General features: G+C 39.4%; 1 protein-coding gene across 1 annotated transcript in view; it reads right to left on the reverse strand.

The window, feature by feature from the left end:
* MROH2B (maestro heat like repeat family member 2B) overlaps nucleotides 1-19,021 on the reverse strand; it is a 64,553-nt gene extending 45,532 nt beyond the window's left edge. The window contains exons 1-11 of the mRNA XM_032135471.2: nucleotides 18,504-19,021; nucleotides 17,366-17,427; nucleotides 14,821-14,931; nucleotides 13,045-13,204; nucleotides 11,748-11,846; nucleotides 8,826-8,980; nucleotides 5,008-5,148; nucleotides 4,214-4,306; nucleotides 4,055-4,124; nucleotides 2,684-2,797; nucleotides 1,718-1,791 (exon numbers count right to left, since the gene is read on the reverse strand). Coding sequence (XP_031991362.1) covers nucleotides 1,718-1,791; nucleotides 2,684-2,797; nucleotides 4,055-4,124; nucleotides 4,214-4,306; nucleotides 5,008-5,148; nucleotides 8,826-8,980; nucleotides 11,748-11,846; nucleotides 13,045-13,204; nucleotides 14,821-14,931; nucleotides 17,366-17,427; nucleotides 18,504-18,531 — 1,107 coding nt within the window. The 5' untranslated portion in view covers nucleotides 18,532-19,021. The remainder of the gene's footprint in view (nucleotides 1-1,717; nucleotides 1,792-2,683; nucleotides 2,798-4,054; nucleotides 4,125-4,213; nucleotides 4,307-5,007; nucleotides 5,149-8,825; nucleotides 8,981-11,747; nucleotides 11,847-13,044; nucleotides 13,205-14,820; nucleotides 14,932-17,365; nucleotides 17,428-18,503) is intronic.
* Between the last annotated feature and the right edge of the window lie 7,538 nt (nucleotides 19,022-26,559).

Raw genomic sequence — 26,559 nt, forward strand, 5'->3', positions numbered from 1 at the left:
CATATTGTCTATCACTATAGATTATGAATTGTTGGGTAACTTTGGGCTAAAACACTGCTTCGCTTTTAAAATACTCAATGAAAGATAACAGATTGAACTACAGGCCCACAACTGCTTATTCACAATTTCTAAGTCCAAACAACTATGAAAACTGGAATTTTGTTTCTTAAATTTAGTGCCAACTCATTTGGTGGCAAAACCCAAACTGAATGGTTTTAAAACTATTTGTAATCTTATTCTATGCTGTGTGGGTATGCATTAATTTTCTTGCAGAAATATTCATGGATTTCGATTGTGGGTTTCTATCAGAGTAATGTTTTTCTAAAAGCTGAAAACTTGTCAATTCTGAAATATATCTGGCCCTAGAAATTAGAGTGAACTTTTATGAACTTGTATTATAGTATATATAATAATTTGGTTTTAATTCATTTATTATGTTGCTTCTCTGGAGAATAGAAACATGAGAACCAATCCCTTAGTGAACAGGTCTTTGAAAAGAGAGTGGGAAGAAAAAAACCATTTTGAACAGGGAAGCAGAGTTATATGGTGGCCAAAACAATTAGCATAAAGACTCTGAGTAGTCTACCTAGAGAAGAGGTACACCTTTTCTCTATTTTTGCCTGGGGAGTTGGCCTTCCTCAAAGATCTATGCTCTTTATGCTATCCTAAACTCTTCTCGTAATTCTTGTTTTGTCTTTTGTCAGTTACTAGGCCAGGTTTTTTTTGTATAATCATTCTATTGCTTTTTATTGCAAAGCTTTTACTATTTTAAACGTTGTCACTGGCAGTCGAAGCTTCTTAAAAGAATTTATTCCTCTTAATTGGCTTCTGTCTAACATTTTATTCCAAATAAAATGTGGTATTCTTACAAAAATATATTTGATAATGTTTCTTGTTTTCCCAGTATAAGTTCTATAACTTCTAACATAGAACACTTTTTTTTTTTTTTTTTTTAAGAGAGTGTCTTACTCTGTTGCCCAGGCTGGAATGCAGTGGTGCAGTCTGGGCTCACTGCAACCTCCACCTCCCGGGCTCAAGTGATTCTTGTGCCTCAGCCTCATGAATAGCTGGGACTACAGGCATGAGCCACCACACATGGCTAATTTTTGTATTTTTAGTAGAGATGGGATTTCACCATGTTGACCAGGCTGGTCTCGAACTCCTGACCTCAAATGATCCACCTACCTCGGCCTCCCAAAGTGTTGGGATTACAGGCGTGAGCCACTGTGCCTTAGAACACTTTAATCAAATAATCAGGAATATTGAGCAATCCACTATGTGCATGACTTGCTTTAGGTAGTGTCTGGTTGGAAAGTAGGATGTTTATGCTAAGACCAAGGTTTAGGGATTATTATTTCCTGGATGAAGATACATTATCTTTATAATTAACAAGTAATTTTTAAACTATCTGAAGTGCATTGGCATAGTGAGGTACAGTCTCTTTGCTCTTATTCTACTCATGTGTTAATCCACTGATTTCCTACAATTATTTTAAATAAGCAAAAATCTTTTCACTGAGATGTCCTTTAGCTGTGTGTACTTTAGGCCTCTACCTTGATGAAGTTTATCTTTTTGGAAAAGATGGAGTTCTTTTAAAAATGGAATTGACCACAGAGTTCTTTATAAAATAGTCTCATAAGTAGATCCTTAAAGAATCAAAATAATTTCATTTATTCTTAAAGTTACCATCGACAAAAGTTTCCATTAATTCTCTTACTTTTGTACTGAGATCACCCATGACGATTTTGACTGTTCTTTCTATTGAAATGATGTGATCCCTCAACCTGGGCTCTGAAAGACAGAGGGAGAAATTGAGAGGCCTGACTCAATCGAAGTACAGTATGTTCTAGGACTGATGAAAAGCTATCAGAATTATGGCACATAATTGTGAAGTCTCTTGTTTTTAACAACCTATTTTTTTTTCAATTCCCTCCCATCCTCTTTGTTTCCAAATCTTTAATGATATCCAGTGCTTTCTTTGTTTCTTATTACATTTGTTTCATTTTGTTTAAAATGTTAGGTTCCATAGTGGTTTCAATATATCATTCCTGGTGGATCAGATCTAAATATTGTGAGACTGCTTCATATTCATCTGCTGATTCTTCAGTAAATCAAAGTGCTAACTGAGTGTTAAAAAACTATATCATACTATGCAAAAATGAATTTTTGTATTTTAGCAAATCTAAGATATCACTAATTTTATCATGCACCATTATTTCATATTGCACCAAAAAATAGTGGCTAATTATAATTAAAGATGCATTCAATTGTAAGATGCATTCGATGTTATGAAAATATGTACTTCCTGGAATAAAATATGGCAATTCATTAAATTCTGCTTTTTTGTAAACGTATCAGTCTCTAGAGAATTGTACACTCCCTCCCACACACCCCTTAATATTGGACCATTTAATCAACCTACAAGAGCTTCTAAATTCTAACTTTAATTCTCAAAAATTCTTCTCAACTGGGTGCACCCATAAATGTTACGAAAGAAGAGAAGTAACTAAAGATGCCTGTTGAAAGGAATTGTAGATTGTGGAAGATTGAGAAGACAGAGTTTCATTTGCACATGATGTTATATAAGCATCCAAAAGATGTAGGATAGGATTAGAGAGTGCATAGGCTTCAGTCTCCTTCTTGGTATGAAATAAACCATGTTGGCTTCAACCCTCTTGCTTACCATCAGCACTGACAGCCGATCTTAACAAAGTCAAGATTCCCATTCGAATGGCTTCATTATTACTTCTTATTTGTTCATCAAAAAATTCCATCAGCTCTCCAGGATTGGAATGGGCTGCAGGTTCAAGAAACACTAGAGCTGTAAGAACTCATTTTCATCCTAGGTAAAATACTTGTGAATGGGAGGAGGGAAATTCATCATGAAGATTATCCAAGGCACTTTTCAGTTGGTAATTTGATTTTATTACGTCCATGCTTCTTCAGTATCACAGAATTAATTAAGCAGTTTGGTTCCTAAGAGAGCTTGCTGTGCCTAGGCCACTTCTGTTCATATCTGTGAATGTGGCCTTATTTAAAAACGAGGGTCTTTGCAGATATAATGAAGTTAAGAAGGTTGTTAGAGTGGGCCTGAATTTAATATGACTGGTGTCCTTACAGGAAAAGGAGAAGAGACATGGGGCACAGTGAGAACACCATGTGAAGATGGAGGAAGAGATGGCAGTGATGCTTCCCCAGCTGTGAGAGCTGCAGGTGTTGAAGCAAGGAGGGGTGAAAAAAGGCCTGGTTGGAGGACAGTGGTTTATTCTAGAAAGCATCAGAGGTAAGGTGAATTAGTTAGCTAGGCAGAGGTCAGGGAGAAGAAAGTATAGAGACAAAGGGGCCAGTGAGGAGAGAAGTAGAAAGGTATGCATACACATGACAGAAAGGTATGCAAGGAGGTAGAAGTGATGTAGTATTTGGGGGAGTGCAGAGGTGCAGGCGGTATTGGATTGCTGCTGTCCCTCCTCCTCAGGGACTGTATGGGAGCATAGTTTTGGATTCTGACCCTGGGATTTTAGTGCCCCCCCGTGTATCCCAAGTCAGGCCTTCTAATCAGGTGACCTTACATTAGTAAGGTCAAGATAAAAAAGGATAGAGTGAAGGACAGAGAGAGAGAGATGGAGTGACTGATGGTTAAAGAGGTGTAGACACTAAGAGACGACCAGGAAGAAAAAAGGGTGACTGGTTTGACACAGACTCAAATAATCTCAAATACCAAAAAAAGAAAAAAAAAAGAAATTTCCTATTTTTAGGATTGTCAACTCACTCCAGTTTTCCTGAGACTTTCTTGGTTTGAGAACTGAACATTTTTATCTCCCTGGACCTATCCCAGTCGTGGGAACCCTGGCATCACTGGCCATTCTTCCCATCGTGCTCCTCCTGGGAACTTGTGGGGCGAGTGGCAGGCACAGAAAACTGTGAGTTAAAGAAACAGTGTGTGTGTTTGTGTGTGTGAAAGTAAGTTAATGTGACAGTTTGCCCTCCTTTTACCATTGTCATCATCATCACTTGGGGACATTTTTATTAAAAGCCTTCTGGATGCTGGTCCTACCTAGAATGAGAAAACAGCTTGAAGCTTCCATTTCATTTTCCTTTACTGGAGGCTCTGGAGCTCTGCAGATCTGAATGGGGGTGGAAGTCAGGTGGTAGATGTTAAAAACAGAAAACCGGTTGAAATTAAAAATTGGAGTTGACATCATGGTCTTCTTACCTGCTGGAGTAAATTGATAAAGATGGATCTTCTCAAGCTCCTTGGAAGGCCAATGTCATAAAGAACTGCTGCAGTCAGTATTTGTTTTAGGCTCTAAAGTGGAAACTCCCACAGGTTAGTTGGAGGCTGCCAGGGAAGCAGCTGCACAGGATGTGGAAGGCAAATAATTGTGTTTTGAGAGAAAAACAAGTTCCTCATCTTCCTGCAGTTACACGTTTTCTTGAATGATTCTGGCCCCTTCCACCCTGTTCAGTGCCTCCGTAGCTTGGAATGAATGAATGAATATTCCCCCCCCCTTTTTTTTTTTTGAGAGGGCGTCTTGTTCTGTCACCCAGGCTGGAGTGCAATGGCGCGATCTCGGCTCACTGCAACCTCCGCCTCTCTGGTTCAAGCGATTCTTCTGCCTCAGCCCCCGGAGTAGCTGGGACTATGGGCATGCGCCACCATGCCCGGCTAATTTTTGCATTTTTAGTAGAGACGGGGTTTCATCCCATTGGGCAGTCTTGTCTCAAACTCCTGACCTCAAGTGATCCACCCGCCTCGGCCTCCCAAAGTGCTGAAATTACAGTTGTGAGCCACTGAGCCAGGCCCAGAATGAACGTTCTTAATCCCTTTCTGAAGTTCCCATCATCCAGCGATACAATCTTTTTCCTACCTCATATTCCTCAAGAGATATTGAAAGTCAGCTGCCCAAACAGGAGTTGAAGCTCCTTAGGGTCTTTTGAGACTTAATAGCCTCCGGGAGAGTTGCAAGCGGGTTCTCTGATTCAGTTCCTTTAGGGTATGGCTCTTACCTGAGTGACATGGAAATCAATCTCTTTGTCTTTATGCTGGTTCAGGAGCCAGGGCACCTGGCCCAGGGCGTATCCACGGAAGTCTTCCCGATGCAGCAGCAAGCTCACCGTGGGCCCGTGGGCCTTAACGATGCTCAGAGTCTGTACAGGCAGCAAACAAATACCATTTCTGAAACTTCCTTATGTTTTTCATAGGTTTTCAGAACACCAAGAGCTTTAGGTACTCCTCAAAACTTTCCTCACTGCTTTCAGCCAAGAAATAGTTCTTTAAATTCTTTAAAATCTTTAAAAAATGTTCAGGTTAAGATCATTGCATGGGACAGAGCTATATTTGTATTTACATATATATTTATACTGATACTCCTTTCAATACTTGCCCTTGTCTCCTATTTTTTATTTTATTGTATTTTTTTGAAACAGAGTCTCTCTTTGTTGCCTAGGCTGGAGTGCAGTGGCACTATCTCACCTCACTGCAAACTCCGCATCCCAGGTTCAAGCAATTCTCCCGCCTCAGCCTCCTGAGTATCTGGGATTACAGGCGCCCACCACCATGCCTGGCTAATTTTTGTAATACCAGATTTTATTTTATTGTATTTTTTTGAGACAGAGCTTTTCTATTTTTTAAACCTCTCTCTAATAGTCACTTTCTTTTAGTATATTAAGCAATCTAGAACTTACCTCATCTTAAAGAATCTTCAAGCCGGCAGGATGGCTCACGCCTGTAATCTCAGCACTTTGAGAGGCCAAGGCAGGTGGATTGCCTGAGGTTAGGAAATCGAGACCAGCCTGACCAACATGGTGAAATCCCCGTCTCTACTAAAAATACAAAAATTAGCTGGGCATGGTGGTGGGCGCCTGTAATCCCAGCTACTTGGGAGGCTGAAGCAGGAGAACCACTTGAACCTGGGAGGCGGAGCTTGCAGTGGGTGGAGACGGCACACCACTGCACTCCAGCCTGGGCAACAGAGTGAGACTCCGTCTCAAAAAAAAAAAAAAAAAAAAAAGAATCTTCATTGATTCCACCTCACTTTGACCCCAACTATTACACCCACCTGACTCTGTTTGTCTTTCCTGCCCTTGGAGCAAAGCGTTTCCAAGATATGGTCTTTATTTGCTGTCTCTACCTCTCACCTCCCATTCACCTCTCAATCCACTAGAATCTTGCTGCCATTCAGTGTGGAAAATCAACAACTTCCAGAGTATGAAATATAAATGTGATAAATTCTGATTATAAAAATGTAGAAATCACAAATGTTATGTTGAAGAAAACATAATACACATAGTACCCATGGATAAACACTGGTATATTTTAGTATATTTTTTATTTGACTTATTATTTCCTATGTTTTCCATGAATTTTAATTTGTTAAAAATTGACATCATTCTTATAGAGTTCTATATTCTGCCTTTTCTTTTTCTCCATTGCACTCCAGCCTTTTTTGAAGCGGAGGGTCGCTCTGTCGCCCAGACTGGAGTGCAGTGGCGCAATCTCGGCTCACTGCAAGCTCCGCCTCCCGGGTTCACGCCATTCTCCTGCCTCAGCCTCTCCGAGTAGCTGGGACTACAGGCGCCCGCCACCACGCCTGGCTAATTTTTTGTATTTGTAGTAGAGACGAGGTTTCACCGTGATCTCGATCTCCTGACCTTGTGATCCGCCCGCCTCGGCCTCCCAAAATGCTGGGATTACAAGCGTGAGCCACCGCGCCCGGCCTATTCTGCCTTTTCTATCTAATGTTTGATAAATTTTTTGTATCAGCTACATTTTACAACACATCATCTCAAAACTTAGTGGCTAATGGCAACTATCATTTACTTCATTAAATACTATGTATTAGCTGGGTGGTTCTTCCACCACACATTTCCAAGCAATGGACACTTGTCGAGATTTTTCTTGAGTGCTGTAACACTCAGGACTACATCTTTGCTTCTTGAAAACTTCTCCTTTCTAAGCTTCTAAGATCGCATTCTGCTTGACTCTCCTACACTCTTAGCACATTCCCTATTCTCCATCATGGGTTCTTCTCCCTTGCTTTCCCCTTAATATTGATGCCCTCCAGAACTCTGTTTTTGCCACTTTCCCACTCTATATACTCTTTAAACAACTCCATCTAAGTCCACTTATTTGGTTGTCACTTAGGCAACGATGATACTCAAATCTGTATGTCCAGTTTTTGCTTTTCCTTTTTAACTCCAAACCTGAATATCCTCAAACCTACTAATATCTCCACTTGACTGTACCATAGGTATTCAAATCAAAATGTCTACATCAAACCCATTTTGTACTGTCTCACATTTGTAATTCCTCCTCGTTTAAACTGATGATCCCAAGATCACCTGAGTCAGAAACCTAGGAAACCATCCCAGGTAGCTCCATCGTAATAAGCATCCAATTGATGCCAAGTCCTGGTCATTCTATTCTTCAGCATCTGACTCCTCTGATCAGTTCCACGAACACTATGTTAATTGATCTCTTTACCACTTATGAGCTGGAATATTTCTATAGCCTCCTAGCAGGTAGTCTTATCTTAGTCCACCCCATACCCCTCTATTTTTAATGTTGATATTATAATGCTTTTTCTACTGCAGTTCTCAAATCCTTGCTTAAAACCTTTCAAGGGTTTCTTGTTTATTAAAAAAAAGTCCAAACTTGTATGTAGCAGCTAAGGCTCTTCATTATGTGACTAAGGCCATCTTTCTGGTTTCATTTCTTTCTGCCTTATATCTTTTTTTCTCTCTTCCCTTCCCCATCTCCCATCACACTCACTCAGGCGTTCATGCTACCCCATTTTCAACCTCTGCCTCAGTAGGTTTTAGTCCCTCTGTAGGGAATGCATCTTCGCTGTGGTGAGCAGCTTCATGGGCTGCAAGGCTCAATTCCAATGTTGCAGCTCACCAGGGCAGTTAGTGCTTCCCTCTCTGTGCACCCTTATCACTTTTGTACCTTCTGTTCACTTTCCTGGCTCTTCCTGCGGGGAGCAAGGAGAGTAGTCATTAAACAGATGCATTGAATTTGTTTTCCAGGTGCCTTGAAGAAAAAACTTCCCTACAGGATATTTTTAAAGTTCCATGTTGCTAACGATTTAACTACCTCAGGATGTTAAAAAATAAATGCTTTAATAGTTTAAAGTGTTGAAAAGAAATTAAACTAGAGAAAGCTGCTAAGTGTTAAACCTTTTATAATAAAGCAATGAAGAGACCTAAATAGGATATCATTTAGCGTGCTCAAAAAAACTATAGCAATTAAGCAAGATAAAGGGAATACACTTTTAAAGCAAGATACATGCGAATGCACTTTGTAATCTATTCTTTACAAGGACAAGGCACTGCAGTATTTTGAAACAGCCAAGTATATTCTTTAGATGTTATTTTATTTAATCATGATATTCATAGACACAAGAAGCACCTGTGGACTGCTATTTTTTCCTAATTAGTGACTCAGCTCAAATATGAGTTTTAATATATAAAATGTGAAATATCTAACTTTCTGGGATTTTTACTCATTTTATCTTATTGATTGTTCTTTCCACATACTGAAATGTCAATTTCATGAGTGTGGGATTTTGGTTTATTTAATTCCTGCTACAACCTCAGCATCTGAAATAGTGCCTGGCATGTCATGGGGATTCAATAAACATTAACTGAAAGAATAAATAAATAGTGATTTGAAATAGGTGGAAAAAAAGAAAAAATTGATAAATCTCAAAATACAACCAATGGCTTCCAAAAATACTGAGCCTAATTATCATGTCACAAAGAGAAGAGAAATTTCAACCAGTATATAAGGACATCCAGCTTGAGGCATCCTGAGGCCCACTCACCTGCATGGGTAAGGCCAATGGGGCCCACTTCTCCATTATATACTGGAACAGCATGAAGACCTTGTCAGACAGTCGGTTGGCATCCAGTCTGGGGTAGGGAAAATCTCTCCAGTGGTTGACATATCTGTAAATGGCTTTGCTGAATTTCTCAAGGGCTGTATTTAAAACACACAACCACAGACTGAGAAAAATATAAAGATGGGACAGATGATAAAATAATTTGAGAAGAGAGATAATTTGAGAAGAGAGTGCTGATGATTAGTAAATATGTAATGGTTTTTAGATGATCTTACGACTGCATCAAATACACATATAGAAAGTGCCCAGCCACAATAGTGAAATGCAAATTAAAAGCATAATGAGACACTACTATCCAGAATGTCTAAAATTTAAGACAGTCAATGCCAAGTGTTAACAAGACTAAGGTGCAGCTGGTATTCTCACATACTGCTGGTAGAAGGGTGAATTGGTTCAAGCACTTTGCAGAACTCTTTGGCACTATTTAACAAAGTTGAATATACATTCCATTTGACCCAAGTATTCTAGTCTTATGTATATAGCCATTAGATATGTGTAGATATGAGCACTAAAAGTCTGTACAAGAATACGTTCATATTAGCTTTTTGTTTTGGTAATAGCCCCAAACAGAATATAGTATAAATAGCTGCTAATAGGTAGAATTCTATTACATTCTATAGACATGTAATAGAATACAGAAATAAAAATGGGCGATAGCTCCACAGAACAACATGGATGAATATTACAAACAGACAAAGCTAATGGTGTTTGAAGTTAGGATTGTGGTTACCCTTTGAAGGTAATATGAGGTGGCTTCTGGGCTCTGACAATCTCCCACTTCTTGACCTAAGTAGTGGCCAGATGGGCAACTTCACTTTGAAATAACTCATCAACATGTACACTTCTGATTTGCATGATTTTCTGTGTCTATATTTTACTTCAATAAAATTAAAAAGAAATCTTAGGCCTGCCAAAATACCATTTGGGCCACGAATCCATATATATTTGCATGAAATGCATAAAATAATAATAATATTTTTTCTTCAGCCCTTGTGTGCCACTTATTTTGCTAGATGATAAAGAAAATTAATTAGTCCATTCTTCAGGGACTCCTCCCATTCACAAAATACCGTGGAAAACACCCGAAGCACGTTATAGCTGTAGAGCCGGCCATTTAGTGGCTCATTCACAGTCTCTCCAAACTCCTTATAATTTCTTTGAGAATCTCTAGCTATACTTTATAATAGTTTATTTCTTGGTGTATGTGTGTGTGTCTGTGTGTGTGTGTGTGCGTGTGTATGTGTGTGTACGTTTCTAACTGACCTGTAAGCAACCTGAAGTAAGGGATGATATCTTGCTGGTTCATGGTATGTGAAGCAGCCAGCACAATGTCTGCTAATTTGCTGATTGATCAAATGACTAGGTATGGATGAATGGATGGATGGCTGAATGGATGGATGGATAGATATCTATTTCATTTTATACCTTTTCTTTAGTGGCAGTCAGGCAAAAAGGTGCTTTAAGACCAAAGGCACTTAGATAATTTTATAACACAGAGAATTCCCTTAGTAATGTTCATGAGGATTTCCAGTTTTATTTAATTTTACATTCTTGGTTGTTAATATTAAAGGTAGAAATGCTGTTAGAGGCTCCAAAGTTTATTTGTGGGAACACAGTGTTAGCTATGATAATAAGTAGGAATAGTAAAAAGTATTGAAAGTGGGTTAGTCTAGTATAGCTGCACAGGTCCTTGAGTCAGACTGTCATAGTTGACAGTCTTGGCTCTGCCATGTACTGACTGTGTGACCTAAGGCAAGCTGTTTGAAACTTTCTAAGTCCAATGTTCTCACTTGTAAAAAGGTGGAAAAAATGCTACCCATCTAATGTGGTTGCTGTGAGAGTTAAATGAAATAGTAATCTTAAAATACCCAGGGCAGTGTCCGGGCACATAGCAAGTTCTCAATATGTATCAGATAAAAATATTACTTTGATGACAGAACAAGAAGAAATGGGAAAAATGGAATAGAAGAGCCTTTGTTGATAGGTAAAGAAGACATTCCTGACAGCGTGGGCTTTTAAATTACAAAATAGTAGTGTTAGCCTATGTTGGAAGTGGAAGGGAATGTAGCAATCACTTATTCTGATGTTTTTAGAGCTGAAACTGGGACTGAGAGAAGGGCAGGGTCACCTGGTGGCTCAGTGGCTGAGCAGAGACAAGAGACCAGGTCTCCAGTCTCATCCAAGAAACCTCCCTGTACACTGCAAACACTGCTTCCTGGGAATTCCAGGGCACGTTCTTCTCTGTAGGCTCTTCATTTCTGTGACATATTTCAGTTTTGAGTAGAGGAGTTTGTGACCATAGTTTGCTTGCCTATTTTTCTTGATTTTATGATTGCTTGTAGTTTGATTACTTTGTTTAGTTATCATTATTACAATATTACCTTATAATCAGATGCCAAAATTTAACCTATGCTAAGAGCTGGTAAATGCTGACAATCATTGCCAAGAAAGTGTTGTCCAATTAGAGAAGAAGTTCAGTCAAAATGGAAGTTGTACAGGGCAGTGAAGAGTGTAGACTGGGTGTTCCCATAGACCTGGGTTTGAATGCCACCTCTATATCTCTTTGACTGTGTCATCATTTTGGGAAAATTCTTTACTTTGCTTGAACCTCAGTTTCTCCTCTATACAATGGGCAAATAGTACTTATCTTGCAGAATTGCTGTGATGATTGAATGAGATAACTCCCTGCTGAGGACTTTCCATGTGGTAGGCACTCAGTAAGTGGTAGCTATTATTGTTCAAAAGGACAAGATTGGAGTTAAAGGGAAAACAAGAATTTTGCTTCATTTGTAAGACAGTTCACAGTCTGGTTTTAAGCAAAAAGGAAATCCTCAGGATACCCACCAATACAGAAAGTCCCCTTCATCCTTTCATCCTCAGCCAGCCTGAGCATGGTTTGCATGGTGAGCAGGGTCATCATCATGAAGGGAATACTCTGGGATACTGGAGTGAGGGGCAGAAAGGAGACAGGTGTTATTTATCTTCTCAAATTTGGGGTTCTGTGACTCCAAATCAACAAGAAGCATTTCAGGGCTGCATGGAGGAGGCAGATGAGGTGCAGTAGAAAGATGTTTCTATAATTCCCCCATCTCTACCCCACCTTAATACTAGGCTGTAGTTAGATAATCAAGGAGGGGCTAGTTGAAAATAAGGTTCTACCAACCCAAATGTCCAACAACGATAGACTGGATTAAGAAAATGTGGCACATATACACCATGGAATACTATGCAGCCATAAAAAATGATGAGTTCATGTCCTTTGTAGGGACATGGATGAAACTGGAAACCATCATTCTCAGTAAACTATCGCAAGGACAAAAAACCAAGCACCGCATGTTCTCACTCATAGGTGGGAATTGAACAATGAAAACACATAGACACAGGGAGGGGAACATCACACTACAGGGACTGTTGTGGGGTGGGGGGAGGGGAGAGGGACAACATTAGGAGATATATCTAATGCTAAATGACGAGTTAATGGGTGCAGCACACCAACATGGCACATGGATACGTATGTAACGAACCTGCATATTGTGCACATGTACCCTAAAACCCAAAGTATAATAATAATAATAAAAAAAGAAAATAACGTTCTAGCTACACAGCCACTTGTGCCTGTTGTTAAGTGGCAGTTGCTTATTTGGAAGGCAGCTATGCTCACCACTATACCACCAATGCTGCCAGCAATTGCTTAGTTGGATAATTAATTTATTAATGTCAATCTCTCTCACCAGATCTTTCCTGTATCCCCAAAGTATATGTAAACATATGTAACAGGTGATTCCTAAATATCTGTTAAATAAAGTAGTGTAGAAATAAATGGTAGGGATCCCTATTTCATGTAAGTGTTCAGTGGTTTGTAGAATACACCTTACAGAAAATGTGCTTCTGCAAATGCAAAGCTGGATGAAGGGGAAGGTGAGGATGGGAGAGTGGCCAAATTCAGAGCAGTCTGGACCAGTGGCTGGGCAGCAGAATCATCCATGCTCATTTTAAACAGCTGCCCACATCCCTCTATCAATATTTCTTGGTACAGAAGAAGGTAGAGATGCTATCTCTTCTACCATTTGCTCCCATTTAGCTTTTAGACAATTAGGAGTTGTCATTTCCCAGGGAAAACTGGAGAATATTCCCGCTATACCATAGCTGGTTGCCAATTCAGCCAGGGCAAGCACAACGAATTCATTTGGTAGCTCTAAGATCCTGAAGTTACTTTGTACTTCATACATCACAGAGTTGAAATCATGTGCAGCAAGAGACACCAAAACCTCACCAGCTAGCATTCTGATTTCTCTGAGCATCTGAGGAGGAAAAGAAAAATAACAATAACAACTAGAAAAGGGGCAGAGTGAGTCTACGGAGGAGAGCTAGTAAGCATAGTATTTATGTATGCGTTTATTTACTTTTAAAATTATAGATTCAGGGGGTACATGTGCAGGTTTGGTCACATGGTTCAACTGTGTAATGGTGAGATTTGGGCTTCTAGTGAACCCTCACCATTCCTCCCACCTTCTCTTCTTTTGGAGTCTGCGAAAACGTCTACTGACCCCCAAATCTGCAAGAACACTATTAAAACCAGTTTTTAAAAGTGCAATCAAGTTACCTCTGCTTTCCCAGCAACTGACACCTACCAAGAATCTTTCACCATAGTTTTCCAGCAGCCTGTTCTCTACTATACAGCCGCACTATTTATAAGCTCCTCTAGCGTTGGGACGAAGGGAGAACAGGCTGTTACAAAACCATAGTGAGAAACTCTTGGTAGGCGTCAGTAGCTGGGAAAGCAGAGGTAATTTGAATGCATTTAAAATGCTGGTTTTAATAGAGTTCTAGTAAACTTGGAGGTCAGTAGCTGTTTTCTTGCTGATTGATCTGGTACCATGGACACAGGACTTACATTTTATGTTTAAGTGATGCAAATTACTGTGGTTGAAAGACTGAAAGGAAAAGTGAAAGGAAATGGGCTAGGAATTGAGAGCTTTGGTTTTGGTGTTAATCTGGCCTAATTATGTCCAATATTGGTGGTATTGGGAAAAACTTCTGATTTTGGTGATGGTAAGCTAGGTAAATTTGATCAAACCCCCTCCTGAGGAAAATACAAAAGACCCAGATAAGATATTAAAAATACATACTCATAAAACCATCAGCAAACTCACAATATAGGTTGGAATGAATTACTGAGTTGAGGCCTGGAAAAGATTATTGATCTAGAGAGATAAGCCCTGCATTTGGGACTGTTTTGTTGCATTTTGAAGCAATAGTCAGAGTTCAGGGCCAACCGGTGGTGAGACTTTGGTCATCCCACCTCTTGTCTTTTGGGCTAAGACACCAAAGGGCTGTGTTCAGATGAAAACTTAAATTGGTACGCTCATGAATGACAATCCAATTTTGCAGTTATAGAAGTGACCCAAAAATCTCAAGCCCTGAGAGCAATCATAAATTGTTAGTGCCCTTGGCAGGAACAAGTAATACTTCTTTCTGGAAGAAATAACATCATCCTAGGATTCAAAGTATTTCTACAAATTATTATTATTTTTGCTGTGTTGTCTATCAATCTAAGATAAGTAGTTACATAAAGAAATAAGTCATATAGAAGCCAAGAACAGTGGTTTCTAGTTATGTTACTAGTTCTGTCAATAGATAGCTGTGTTACTTTGAAAAAAATATATCTTTAATGGTGAACTTCCTCATCTAAAAAGAGGTTGGATAATATCACCTCTAAAATCATTCTTATCTTTGCCTCAGTTTCCTCATCTGTGAAGGAGTAAATATCAGGCATTACAATGATATCCAAGTTACCACGAAGAACAAATACAAGTGATTTGTGGTCCCGGCAACAGTGTAGAAGAGCTTACTGATGTCCACATGGGTGCAGTTGGGTCACTTAAAGACCCTTTTCACCATCATGAACCAAACTTACATTGTTGTCTCTCATATCCTTAGAAGCATAATAAATCAACCGTTGGACAATTGCATCATCCAAGATGTCAGTATTCTGAATAACAGAAGTGAGATGACTGTAAATGTCTTCCTGTGAACATACAAAGGCATACACAGAAATTTGGCTAGCAAAAATAAAGGAATCAAATGAAATCCTAATGAATAACACCATTAAAGTAAGCAATATATCTTTACTACACAGTAGATTTCATATTATATGTCTTAATCGAGGCTTTCTTTCTTTCTTTTTTTTTTTTTTAAGATGGAGTTTTGCTCTTTTTGGCCTGGCTGGAGTGCAATGGCATGATCTCAGGTCACTGCAACCTCCGCCTCCTGGGTTCAAGTGATTCTCCTGCCTCAACCTCCTGAGTAGCAAGGATTGCAGGTGTGTGCCACCATGCCCAACTAATTTTTGTATTTTTAGTAGAGATGGGGTTTTTGCTTGTTGGCTAGGCTGGTCTCTAACTCGGGACCTCAGGTGATCCACTTGCCTCGGCCTCCCAAAGTGCTGGGATTACAGGCATGAGCCACCCTGCCTGGCCTTAGTTGAGGCTTTCTGAACATAACGTGCATCTTTAGGAGTCAAAGGCTAAAGAGCAAAGTTAATTCTAAAAACTGTTTTAACTTGGCTACATTTCTATGGCAAGATCTAATTGAAGACTAGGAAAGGCTACCTGCCATTGCATGTCTTTTGAAAATCACTGTTATGGGACACTCAGGGGAATGGAAATGCCTGTCAGCCTAATTGCTGCCCTTACTACCAGGGAGTGATATGGTACTAGGGAACACACTGTAACCCCCCAAGAGGCTGCTAAGCTATGAAACTGGATCCTAAGGGACATTTACAGGCCCTTGTTTCATTCATGCCTCTGCAGACAGAAAGTTGTGGACAACCTTCTTGACTCGATGCCCTGTGTGAGGGCTCTTGTAAATCTTTTAGGTGGCTATGTGTCCTCTGGATGATGAAAGAGACTGGTGTTCTGAAATCTCCAACAGCTTCAACATGCACCTCTAGCCACTCCCCCCATGCTTAAGTTGTTAAATAGCATCCTTTGCATTACTCCTCAGGGCTGGTCCTTGGGAGGTTTAAGAATAACGCATAATTTTTCTTTGCTTTCTTCCCTGTGTTTTCTGGGCCTGCCTAACTATCTCTGTGAGTCCTTTCCTTGCTCTATGTGCTTACTCTCCTGTCTGTGGGCTTTGTTCTTTGGCAAGGAGCTCGCACCACATTCCTGGAACTGTGCCAGACTCATCATCTGGAGCATTTTATTAATGCTCACAAGTCCCTGTATTAGGTACCACAAATATATTCATTTTATAGATGAGGAAATTGAGCCCCAGGGAGCTTAATGTAGTTAGTGTCACGTACTGATGCTACAATTTGAAACCAATATTCTGAATTTTAGCTGGCACCTTAACCTCTTGGTTATGCTGGCTATTATTATTCTTTAACTAGACTCACCATAAAATAACTAGGAAGTGCTTGTTAAAAATATATATTCCCTGATCCCTTTACTGGAAATTTTCCTTCAGTGCTTCTGGGATCCGGAGGTTATTCTCCAAGTGATTCCCAATGTTTGAGAAATAGTGTTCTTTCGGAAAGGTGACTTCTACCGAGAGATTCATGTAATGGTTTTCAACCGTACCTAAATGTTTGGATTACCTCCAGGTGCTTTAAATGCTCAAGCTTTTCACAGACTGATCCAATCAGAATCCCTGGTAGTAGGGCCTGGGTGTTGATATTTTCCCAAAACCCTCTAAGGGATTCTAATATATGGTCAGGGTTGAGAACCACTGAATTAAGAGATAAAGGCATAGGCACTGCCCTTCACAAGCAGACAACACTGAATAATGATTACCAACATTTTTTTGGGGTCAGATGGGCTTGCTTTTGGATACAGTCCTGCTGTTCTTAGTTAAGCAAGTCATGTAACTTCTCTCTGCCTAATTTTTTCTCAGTTATCAAATGGAAATAACAATACCTACCTGATAAAATTGTTCTGAGGAGTGAATATTGTACAATACACTGTTGTTTGGAAAATATCTAGCATTTTACTTCCCAGATAAGTGTTCGATGAAGGGCAGTTATTTCTTTTATTTTATAAAAGGTTGTTGAAATGTGAAAAGCCTTCAATTCTTAGGTAAACTTCCAGCTGTGAAATAGCATTATAGATGAGCAGGGAAGAGCTTTTGGGATTTTTGTAATAACCCTCAAATTATAAAGGAAACAGTCTCATCCACGTGTTTGTCAGTCTGACATACACTTTTCCACATCTGCCTGTATACAGTTATAAAAAGGAATTTTTTTTGCTATTTTCTAGACATAGATGCTGTGATTCTTGAAATGCTAAATATCATTGCTTAAACATTACAATGACTTTCATTACAACTGCATTTACTGAAAAATCTAATGCCATGTAACAAGCCAGAGAAAAATGAGAAAGTTGAGGCAAAGAAAAATATATACGAAATGTTGCAACAAGAAGACTGGAAAAGGGAAAAAGATTTTTCTCTGTTTTCCCTACCTTGTTAACAATATCTTCCTTGTTCAGCATGCCAAGAGTGAGGTTAATATCCCCAAACATCTCTAAAATGTACAGAAAAATATATTAAAATATATGCTGAAATGCCCTCCTGTTAATTATTTTGTAATCAACACAGAAAGTTCATTCATTCATTTATCCTCTCTCTCTTTCTCTCTCTCCCTTGACTGCTAGCTCTTTGATGGAAGGAACTGTTTTATTCATATCCATGACATAAGTGAAACTAGCAGATGCTCAGTTATTACTATTATTTTTGAAACCTGAATCAAATGTGAAAGGGAAGATAAAAGATGCTGGATTCCTATTTATCCCTCCAGGCAAGTGGGCGTTGCCTTGTAAATTCTCTCTTGCAGGGTTTAGCTCTAAGAGTCAATGAGGTGAATTTCTCACTTCTGACTTAAGCATTAGAAGGCAGGGGTGCAACATAGCTGTTTATTTTTCACTCGTCCTCCCCTCAATACCTCTCCCATCTTCTTTTTCCATACCCTTTTCAACTCCACCTATTCTCCCGTGCCTGCTGACTCCCTCTTTTTGTCCCATGCTCATGAAGGCTTCCTGTTTTCTGACAATGACCTAAATGTGTTTGACTTGCATTTTCTAGGAATATATGTTTTTGAATAAAGCACTCTAGAAAACTGGAAAAAAAATTGAGTCAAAGGAATTCAGCAATTTCAAGCTACGTGGCAAGTTTGTAGGAGAAATGCTTTTGGAGATGAAGATTTCTTATGAACCTCCACACCAAACAACATACTCATTTAGGGCAATCTTTTTGGCAAAGCAGAAAGGCAGCCATACCTGGAAATTGGGAGAAATACTTCCAAAGGACTCTTCTAGTATTTAAAATTAAATAACAACTGCCTTTCTTTGATATGTAGCCACTTTCTCCTCAGGTAGACTATAAATTTTAAAGCACAACCATCTCTTAGGCTTCCAGTCTATTACTCGTCCTTCACAACCAGCATGGTTTTATTATGTATTTAGCATACCACTTCATAAATCCTTTGAGGTGCACAGTCCTCCCACAATGACACACCACTCCCAGCCCTCATATATGCTTATAATTCCACAGAAACAGAACACAGGGAAGAGCCTTGACTTCTCAGGATCTGATGATGCTTACCTATGGATTCCTCTGTACTAAGTGTCATGTCTTGGCTGTTTCAGGGTCTCTAAAAGATAGCACCTAAGTATTAGAAACAGTAAAGCTAAAAAATCAAAGAGGCAGGTTGGCAAGTTTCTCACATAAGGTTCACATAAGCCTCTCTAAATGAAAGTGCCTCCTCCACGTGATTCGCACAATGGTCTGGGAGCTTCCAGCGATGGGCTTGTTGTTGAAGTTGATACTGTATTCTACCACTATGACATTTTCTTGCGTCTGAACTCCTGCTAACCAACAAAATGGCTGCATCTCACCAAATATTGTCCCTTTGGTGACCAGAGTATTTGGGAAAGAAGTAATTAGAGACTGGGATTCAAACCATTGTTGCAGACCAAAGGTGCTCCTTTCCCTAAACTTGAGTCCATTGATCACAAATTCAGGAATGGTTTTCAGTAGTCGCTTTACTGTCCTGATGTTGGGAAAGGCTTTATGGTGAACTCATTGATTGTTATACTTAGTGAAAGTCAGTCATATGAACTGAGCGTGCTCAGTGGACTGGAATGCACTTCAGGGGCAGTTGGATGGAATGTCCAACTGACAGCAGCAAAGAGAAGCCCTCTCTACCTCCCTCTCTATTAATTCCTCACTGGCATGTTCAGGATCTTGGTCTCACTCCAGGCTCAGGCTTTTTCTCTGTCTTCAGCTTTCTTTTGGTTTTCAAATTATTTTTTATCTAGACCAATTTTCCATAATGTTTTCAAATTTTCTAGCATGAATTGAAATCTGGTCCCCAACTATAAATCTATGTGATGACAATCTTCAATGTATGTCCAGGCTCTATGTGAATGTGGAGGATGATAGAGAATGGGAAGGGGGTACTGCTCGTCTATAGGGCTAAATGTAGAAGGGGCTGAGGAGGGGAGCTCATGACAATTTTCATCTGCTGCTGCTTTTTTGGCCATCTTACGTTCATCGGCAAAGCTTATTACAGATTCAAAGGTCGAGTGCTTCCAACTAAACCTGTGAATTCATCATTTTTCTCATAGACATTTTGCACTGTATTAAAGAGATCCTCAACATTTTCCGCTTCCCAAGTCAGCATCACTTTCAGAGTTTTGTCTGCAAGTGACCTTATCATGGGATTTACTTGGTATCCTTATTTAAAATGTGAATTCCCAGGCCCCACTTCAGACCCTGTAAATTAGAATGAGGGGGCAGCAATCTATATATTTAATGTGCGCCCCTGGTGATTCTTAGGTTCACTGAACTTTGAAAAGCACTGACCAAGGATTCATTAGTGGATCAGTGAATAGAAGTTAACTGAAGAATGTTTGTTGTGGTTGGGCAAGGAGCTCTTCCCCAGCATCATGACTCACTGAAGAATAGGCCAAGATTGGTGAGTCAGGGAGGTACTGGGGTGATTAGAGGCATCCCGAAACTCTTAACATCATAACATGTTAAGTCTACTTGTAGTAAATAAAACAACAGATTCCCTATAAGGGTAAAAATGATGTTAGAAATTATGTGCTCTTAGAGTCTTAAAGAACAATGTACAGCAGAATCAATAAGAAAGCTAGCCATTTAGGTAATTGTTACAACCATTTTCTTAATATTTTTGTGAATGGTGACAAATGATTTTTCTGTATGTCTGTACATAAAGACTTCCTTGATTTCACAGAGATTAGAGAAGTTAGGAGATAATTGATTTATATTGACTTTTAATTTCTTCATCACTGCAATCAAAACACAACTTTTTGCTAAAATCCTTTCAGACAAAGTAAATTCACTCATTGAAACCAATACTGCAGATAGTTTTAAAATCCCCACATCCTCAAAACAGCTGATTTGCTGTCATTTTATTTCATTTTTCAGTGGCCTGCTTGTTGCGTCTTCCCATTATTTCTTCCTCTTCTCATTACACGAGGGTAACACAATATGGGTTTGATTTCTCTAAGACTCTAGGAGGATCCTAAACACGAATTCTCAAATTGAATAGGATGGCATGTGCTAACTAATTAAGTACTGTTTCTAGATATTTGTGAGGGAGCCTAAATCTAGCATGCTAAGGAATTAGAGTGTCTTGCTGGGTATGTGGTAGCCATCCCCTTTCAATGTAACTTGTCAAATGAAGCTACCCAATCCCAGGCCTATGATGTTCCCACATGATGTTATCAGACAAAAATATTAATAAGGCAGTAAAGGTAAAATATAAAGCTACAGAAGAATAGATACATAGAAATAATACAGAAACATTATAAAAATTTAAATTTTATGGTTTTAATAGTTTAATTGTAGATGATTTTAATGTATACTGCAATTAATTTAAACTTTGAGATTTATCCTTTTATTTTTCAAATGAAGTGTTTGATTTTTATAAAATTTATTAAAAGTGAAATTAAGCTCTGTTTTATTTGATTTGTCAGTTTCACAAGATAAGCCTAATCTCTTTTTTTTTAAAATTTTATTATTATTATACTTTAAGTTTTAGGGTACATGTGCACAACGTGCAGATTTGTTACATATGTATACATGTGCCATGTTGGTGTGCTGCACCCATTAACTCGTCATTTAGCATTAGGTATATCTCCTAATGCTATCCCTCCCCCCTCCCCCAACCCCACAACAGTCCCTGGTGTGTGATGTTCCCCTACCTGTGTCCATGTGTTCTCATTGTTCAATTCCCACCTATGAGTGAGAACATGTAGTGTTTGGTTTTTTGTCTTTGCGATAGTTTGCTGAGAATGATGGTTTCCAACTTCATCCTGTCCCTATAAAGGACATGAACTTATCATTTTTTATGGCTGCATAGTATTCCATGGTGTATAAGTGCCACATTTTCTTAATCCAGTCTATCGTTGTTGCTCATTTGGGTTGGTTCCAAGTCTTTGCTATTGTGAATAGTGCCGCAATAAACATACGTGTGCATGTATCTTTATAGGAGCATGATTTATAATCCTTTGGGTATATACTCAGTAATGGGATGGCTGGGTCAAATGGTATTTCTAGTTCTAGATCCCTGAGGAATCGCCACACTGACTTCCACAATGGTTGAACTAGTTTACATTCCCACCAACAGTGTAAAAGTGTTCCTATTTCTCCACATCCTCTCCAGCACCTGTTGTTTCCTGACTTTTTAATGATGGCCATTCTAACTGGTGTGAGATGGTATCTCACTGTGGTTTTGATTTGCATTTCTCTGATGGCCAGTGATGATGAGCATTTTTTCATGTGTTTTTTGGCTGCATAAATGTTCTTTCTTGAGATGTGTCTGTTCATATCCTTCACCCACTTTTTGATGGGGTTGTTTGTTTTTTTCTTGTAAATTTGTTTGAGTTCATTGTAGATTCTGGATATTAGCCCTTTGTCACATGAGTAGGTTGCAAAAATTTTCTCCCATTTTGTAGGTTGCCTGTTCACTCTGATGGTAGTTTCTTTTGCTGTGCAGAAGCTCTTTAGTTTAATTAGATCCCATTCGTCAATTTTGGCTTTTGTTGCCATTGCTTTTGGTGTTTTAGACACGAAGTCCTTGCCCATGCCTATGTCCTGAATGGTATTGCCTTGTTTTTCTTCTAGGGTTTTTATGGTTTTAGGTCTAACATTTCAGTCTTTAATCCATCTTGAATTAATTTTTGTATAAGGTGTAAGGAAGGGATCCAATTTCAGCTTTCTACATATGGCTAGCCAGTTTTCCCAGCACCATTTATTAAGTAGGGAATCCTTTCCTCATTGCTTGTTTTTGTCAGGTTTGTCAAAGATCAGATAGTTGTAGATATGTGGCATTATTTCTGAGGGCTCTATTCTGTTCCATTGGTCTATATCTCTGTTTTGGTACCAGTACCATGCTGTTTTGGTTACTGTAGCCTTGTAATATAGATTGAAGTCAGGTAGCGTGATGCCTCCAGCTTTGTTCTTTTGGCTTAGGATTGACTTGGCAATGCGGGCTCTTTTTTGGTTCCATGTGAACTTTAAAGTAGTTTTTTCCAATTCTGTGAAGAAAGTCATTGGTAGATTGACGGGGATGGCATTGAATCTATAAATTACCTTGGGCAGTATGGCCATTTTCACGATATTGATTCTTCCTACCCATGAGCATGGAGTGTTCTTCCATTTGTTTGTGTCCTCTTTTATTTCATTGAGCAGTGGTTTGTAGTTCTCCTTGAAGAGACCCTTCACATCCCTTGTAAGTTGGATTCCTAGGTATTTTATTCTCTTTGAAGCAATTGTGAATGGGAGTTCACTCATGATTTGACTCTCTGTTTGTCTGTTATTGGTGTATAAGAATGCTTTTGATTTTTGCACATTGATTTTGTATCCTGAGACTTTGCTGAAGTTGCTTATCAGCTTAAAGAGATTTTGGGCTGAGAAGATGGGGTTTTCTAGATATACAATCATGTCATTGGCAAACAGGGACAATTCGAGTTCCTCTTTTCCTAATTGAATACCCTTTGTTTCTTTCTCTTGCCTGATTGCCCTGACCAGAACTTCCAACACTATGTTGAATAGGAGTGGTGAGAAAGGGCATCCCTGTCTTGTGCCGGTTTTCAAAGGGAATGCTTCCAGTTTTTGTCCATTCAGTATGATATTGGCTGTGGGTTTGTCATAGATGGCTCTTATTTTGAGATACGTCCCATCAATACCTAATTTATTGAGAGTTTTTAGCATGAAGCGTTGTTGAATTTTGTCAAAGGCCTTTTCTGCATCTATTGAGATAATCATGTGGTTTTTGACTTTGGTTCTGTTTATATGCTGGATTACATTTATTGATTTGCATATGTTGAACCAGCCTTCCATCCCAGGGATGAAGCCCACTTGATCATGGTGGATAAGCTTTTTGATGTGCTGCTGGATTCGGTTTGCCAGTATTTTATTGAGGATTTTTGCATCGATGTTCATCAGGGGTATTAGTCTAAAATTCTCTTTTTTGGTTGTGTCTCTGCCAGGCTTTGGTATCAGGATGATGCTGGCCTCATAAAATGAGCTAGGGAGGATTCCCTCTTTTTCTATTGATTGGAATAGTTTCAGAAGGAATGGTACAGGCTCCTCCTTGTACCTCTGGTAGAATTCGGCTGTGAATCTGTCTGGTCCTGGACTGTTTTTGGTTGGTAAGCTATTATTGCCTCAATTTCAGAGCCTGTTATTGGTCTATTCAGAGATTCAACTTCTTCCTGCTTTAGTCTTGGGAGTGTGTGCGTGTCGAGGAATTTATCCATTTCTTCTAGATTTTCTAGTTTATTTGTGTAGAGGTGTTTATATTATTCTAGTTTGTATTTCTGTGGGATTGGTGGTGATATCCCCTTTGTCTTGTTTTATTGCATCTATTTGATTCTTCTCTCTTTTTTTCTTCATTAGTCTTGCTAGCGGTCTATCAATTTTGTTGATCTTTTCAAAAAACCAGCTCCTGAATTCATTGATTTTTTGAACGGTTTTTTTGTGTCTCTATTTCCTTCAGTTCTGCTCTGATCTTAGTTATTTCTTGCCTTCTGCTAGCTTTTGAATGTGTTTGCTCTTGCTTTTCTAGTTCTTTTAATTGTGATGTTAGGGTGTCAATTTTAGATTTTTCCTGCTTTCTCTTGTGGGCATTTAATGCTATAAATTTCCCTCTACACACTGCTTTGAATCCCAGAGTTTCTGGTATGTTGTGTCTTTGTTCTCTTTGGTTTCAAAGAACATCTTTATTTCTGCCTTCATTTCGTTATGTACCTAGTAGTCATTCAGGAGCAGGTTGTTCAGTTTCCATGTATTTGAGTGGTTCTGAGTGAGTTTCTTAATCCTGTGTTCTGGTTTGATTGCACTGCGGTCTGAAAGACAGTTTGTTATAATTTCTGTTCTTTTACATTTGCTGAGGAGAGCTTTACTTCCAACTATGTGGTCAGTTTTGGAATAGGTGTGGTGTGGTGCTGAAAAGAATGTATATTCTGTTGATTTGGGGAGAGAGTTCTGTAGATGTCTATTAGGTCCACTTGGTGTAGAGCTGAGTTCAATTCCTGGATATCCTTGTTAACTTTCTGTCTCGTTGATCTGTCAAATGTTGACAGTGGGGTGTTAAATTCTCCCGTTATTATTGTGGGGGAGGTTAAGTCTCTTTGTAGGTCACTAAGGACTTGCTTTATGAATCTGGGTGCTCCTGTATTGGGTGCATATATATTTAGGATAGTTAGCTCTTCTTGTTGAATTGATCCCTTTACCATTATGTAATGGCCTTCTTTGTCTCTTTTGATCTTTGTTGGTTTAAAGTCTGTTTTATCAGAGACTAGGATTGCAACCCCTGGCATGTTTTGTTTTCCATTTGCTTGATAGATCTTCCTCCATCCCTTTATTTTGAGCCTATGTGTGTCTCTGCACATGAGATGGGTGTCCTGAATACAGCACACTGATGGGTCTTGACTCTTTTTCCAATTTGCCGGTCTGTGTCTTTTAATTGGAGCATTTAGCCGATTTACATCTAAGGTTAATACTGTTATGTGTGATTTTGATCCTGTCATTATGATGTTAGCTGGTTATTTTGCTCGTTAGTTGATGCAGTTTCTTCCTAGCCTTGATGGTCTTTACAATTTGGTATGTTTTTGCAGGGGCTGGTACCGGTTGTTCCTTTCCATGTTTAGTGCTTCCTTCAGGAGCTCTTTTAGGGCAGGCCTGGTGGTGACAAAATCTCTCAGCATTTGCTTTTCTGTAAAGTATTTTATTTCTCCTTCACTTATGAAGCTTAGTTTGGCTGCATATGAAGTTCTTGGTTGAAAATTCTTTTTTTTAAGAATGTTGAATATTGGCCCCCACTCTCTTCTGGGTTGCAGAGTTTCTGCGGAGAGATCAGCTGTTAGTCTGATGGGCTTCCCTTTGTGGGTAACCCGACCTTTCTCTCTGGCTGCCCTTAACATTTTTTCCTTCATTTCTACTTTGGTGAATCTGACAATTACGTGTCTTGGAGTTGCTCTTCTCGAGGAGTATCTTTGTGGTGTTCTGTGTATTTCCTGAATTTGAATGTTGGCCTGCCTTGCTAGATTGGGGAAGTGCTCCTGGATAATATCCTGCAGAGTGTTTTCCTACTTGGTTCCATTCTCACCGTCACTTTCCGGTACACCAGTCAGACGTAGATTTGGTCTTTTCACATAGTCCCATATTTCTTGGAGGCTTTTTCGTTTCTTTTTATGCTTTTTTCTCTAAACTTCTCTTCTCACTTCATTTCATCTTCCATCACTGATACCCTTTCTTCCAGTTGATCGCATCAGCTACTGATGCTTGTGCATTCATCATGTAGTTCTTGTGCTGTGGTTTTCAGTTCTATCAGGTCCTTTAAGGACTTCTCTGCATTGGTTATTCTAGTTAGCCATTCGTCTAATTTTTTTTCAAGGTTTTTAACTTCTTTGCCATTGGTTCGAACTTTCTCCTTTAGCTCGGAGTGGTTTGATCTTCTGAAGCCTTCTTCTCTCAACTTGTCAAAGTCATTCTCCCTCCAGCTTTGTTCCGTTGCTGGTGAGGAGCTGTGTTCCTTTGGAGGAGGAGAGGCACTCTGATTTTTAGAGTTTCTCGTTTTTCTGCTCTGTTTTTCCCCCGTCTTTGTGGTTTTATCTACCTTAGGTCTTTGATGATGGTGACGTTCAGATGGGTTTTTCATGTGGATGTACTTTCTGTCTGTTAGTTTTCCTTCTAACAGTCAGGACCCTCAGCTGCAGGTCTGTTGGAGTTTGCTGGAGGTCCACTCCAGACCCTGTTTGCCTGGGTATCAGCAGTGGTGGCTGCAGAACAGCAGATATTGGTGAACTGCAAATGCTGCTGCCTGATCATTCCTCTGGAAGTTCTGTCTCAGAGGAGTACCTGGCCGTTTGAGGTCTCAGTCTGCTCCTGCTGAGGGGTGCCTCCCATTTAGGCTACTCAGGGGTCAGGGACCCATTCGAGGAGGCAGTCTGCCTGTTCTCAGATCTCCAGCTGTGTGCTGGGAGAACTACTACTCTCTTCAAAGCTGTTAGACAGGGACATTTAAGTCTGCAAAGGTTACTGCTGCCTTTTGTTTGTCTGTGCCCTGCCCCCAGAGGTGGAGTCTACAGAGGCAGGCAGGCCTCCTTGAGCTGTGGTGGCCTCC

This window comes from Hylobates moloch, unplaced genomic scaffold, assembly GCF_009828535.3.
Source record: "Hylobates moloch isolate HMO894 unplaced genomic scaffold, HMol_V3 SCAFFOLD_17, whole genome shotgun sequence".
NCBI classification, from domain to species: Eukaryota; Metazoa; Chordata; class Mammalia; order Primates; family Hylobatidae; genus Hylobates; species Hylobates moloch.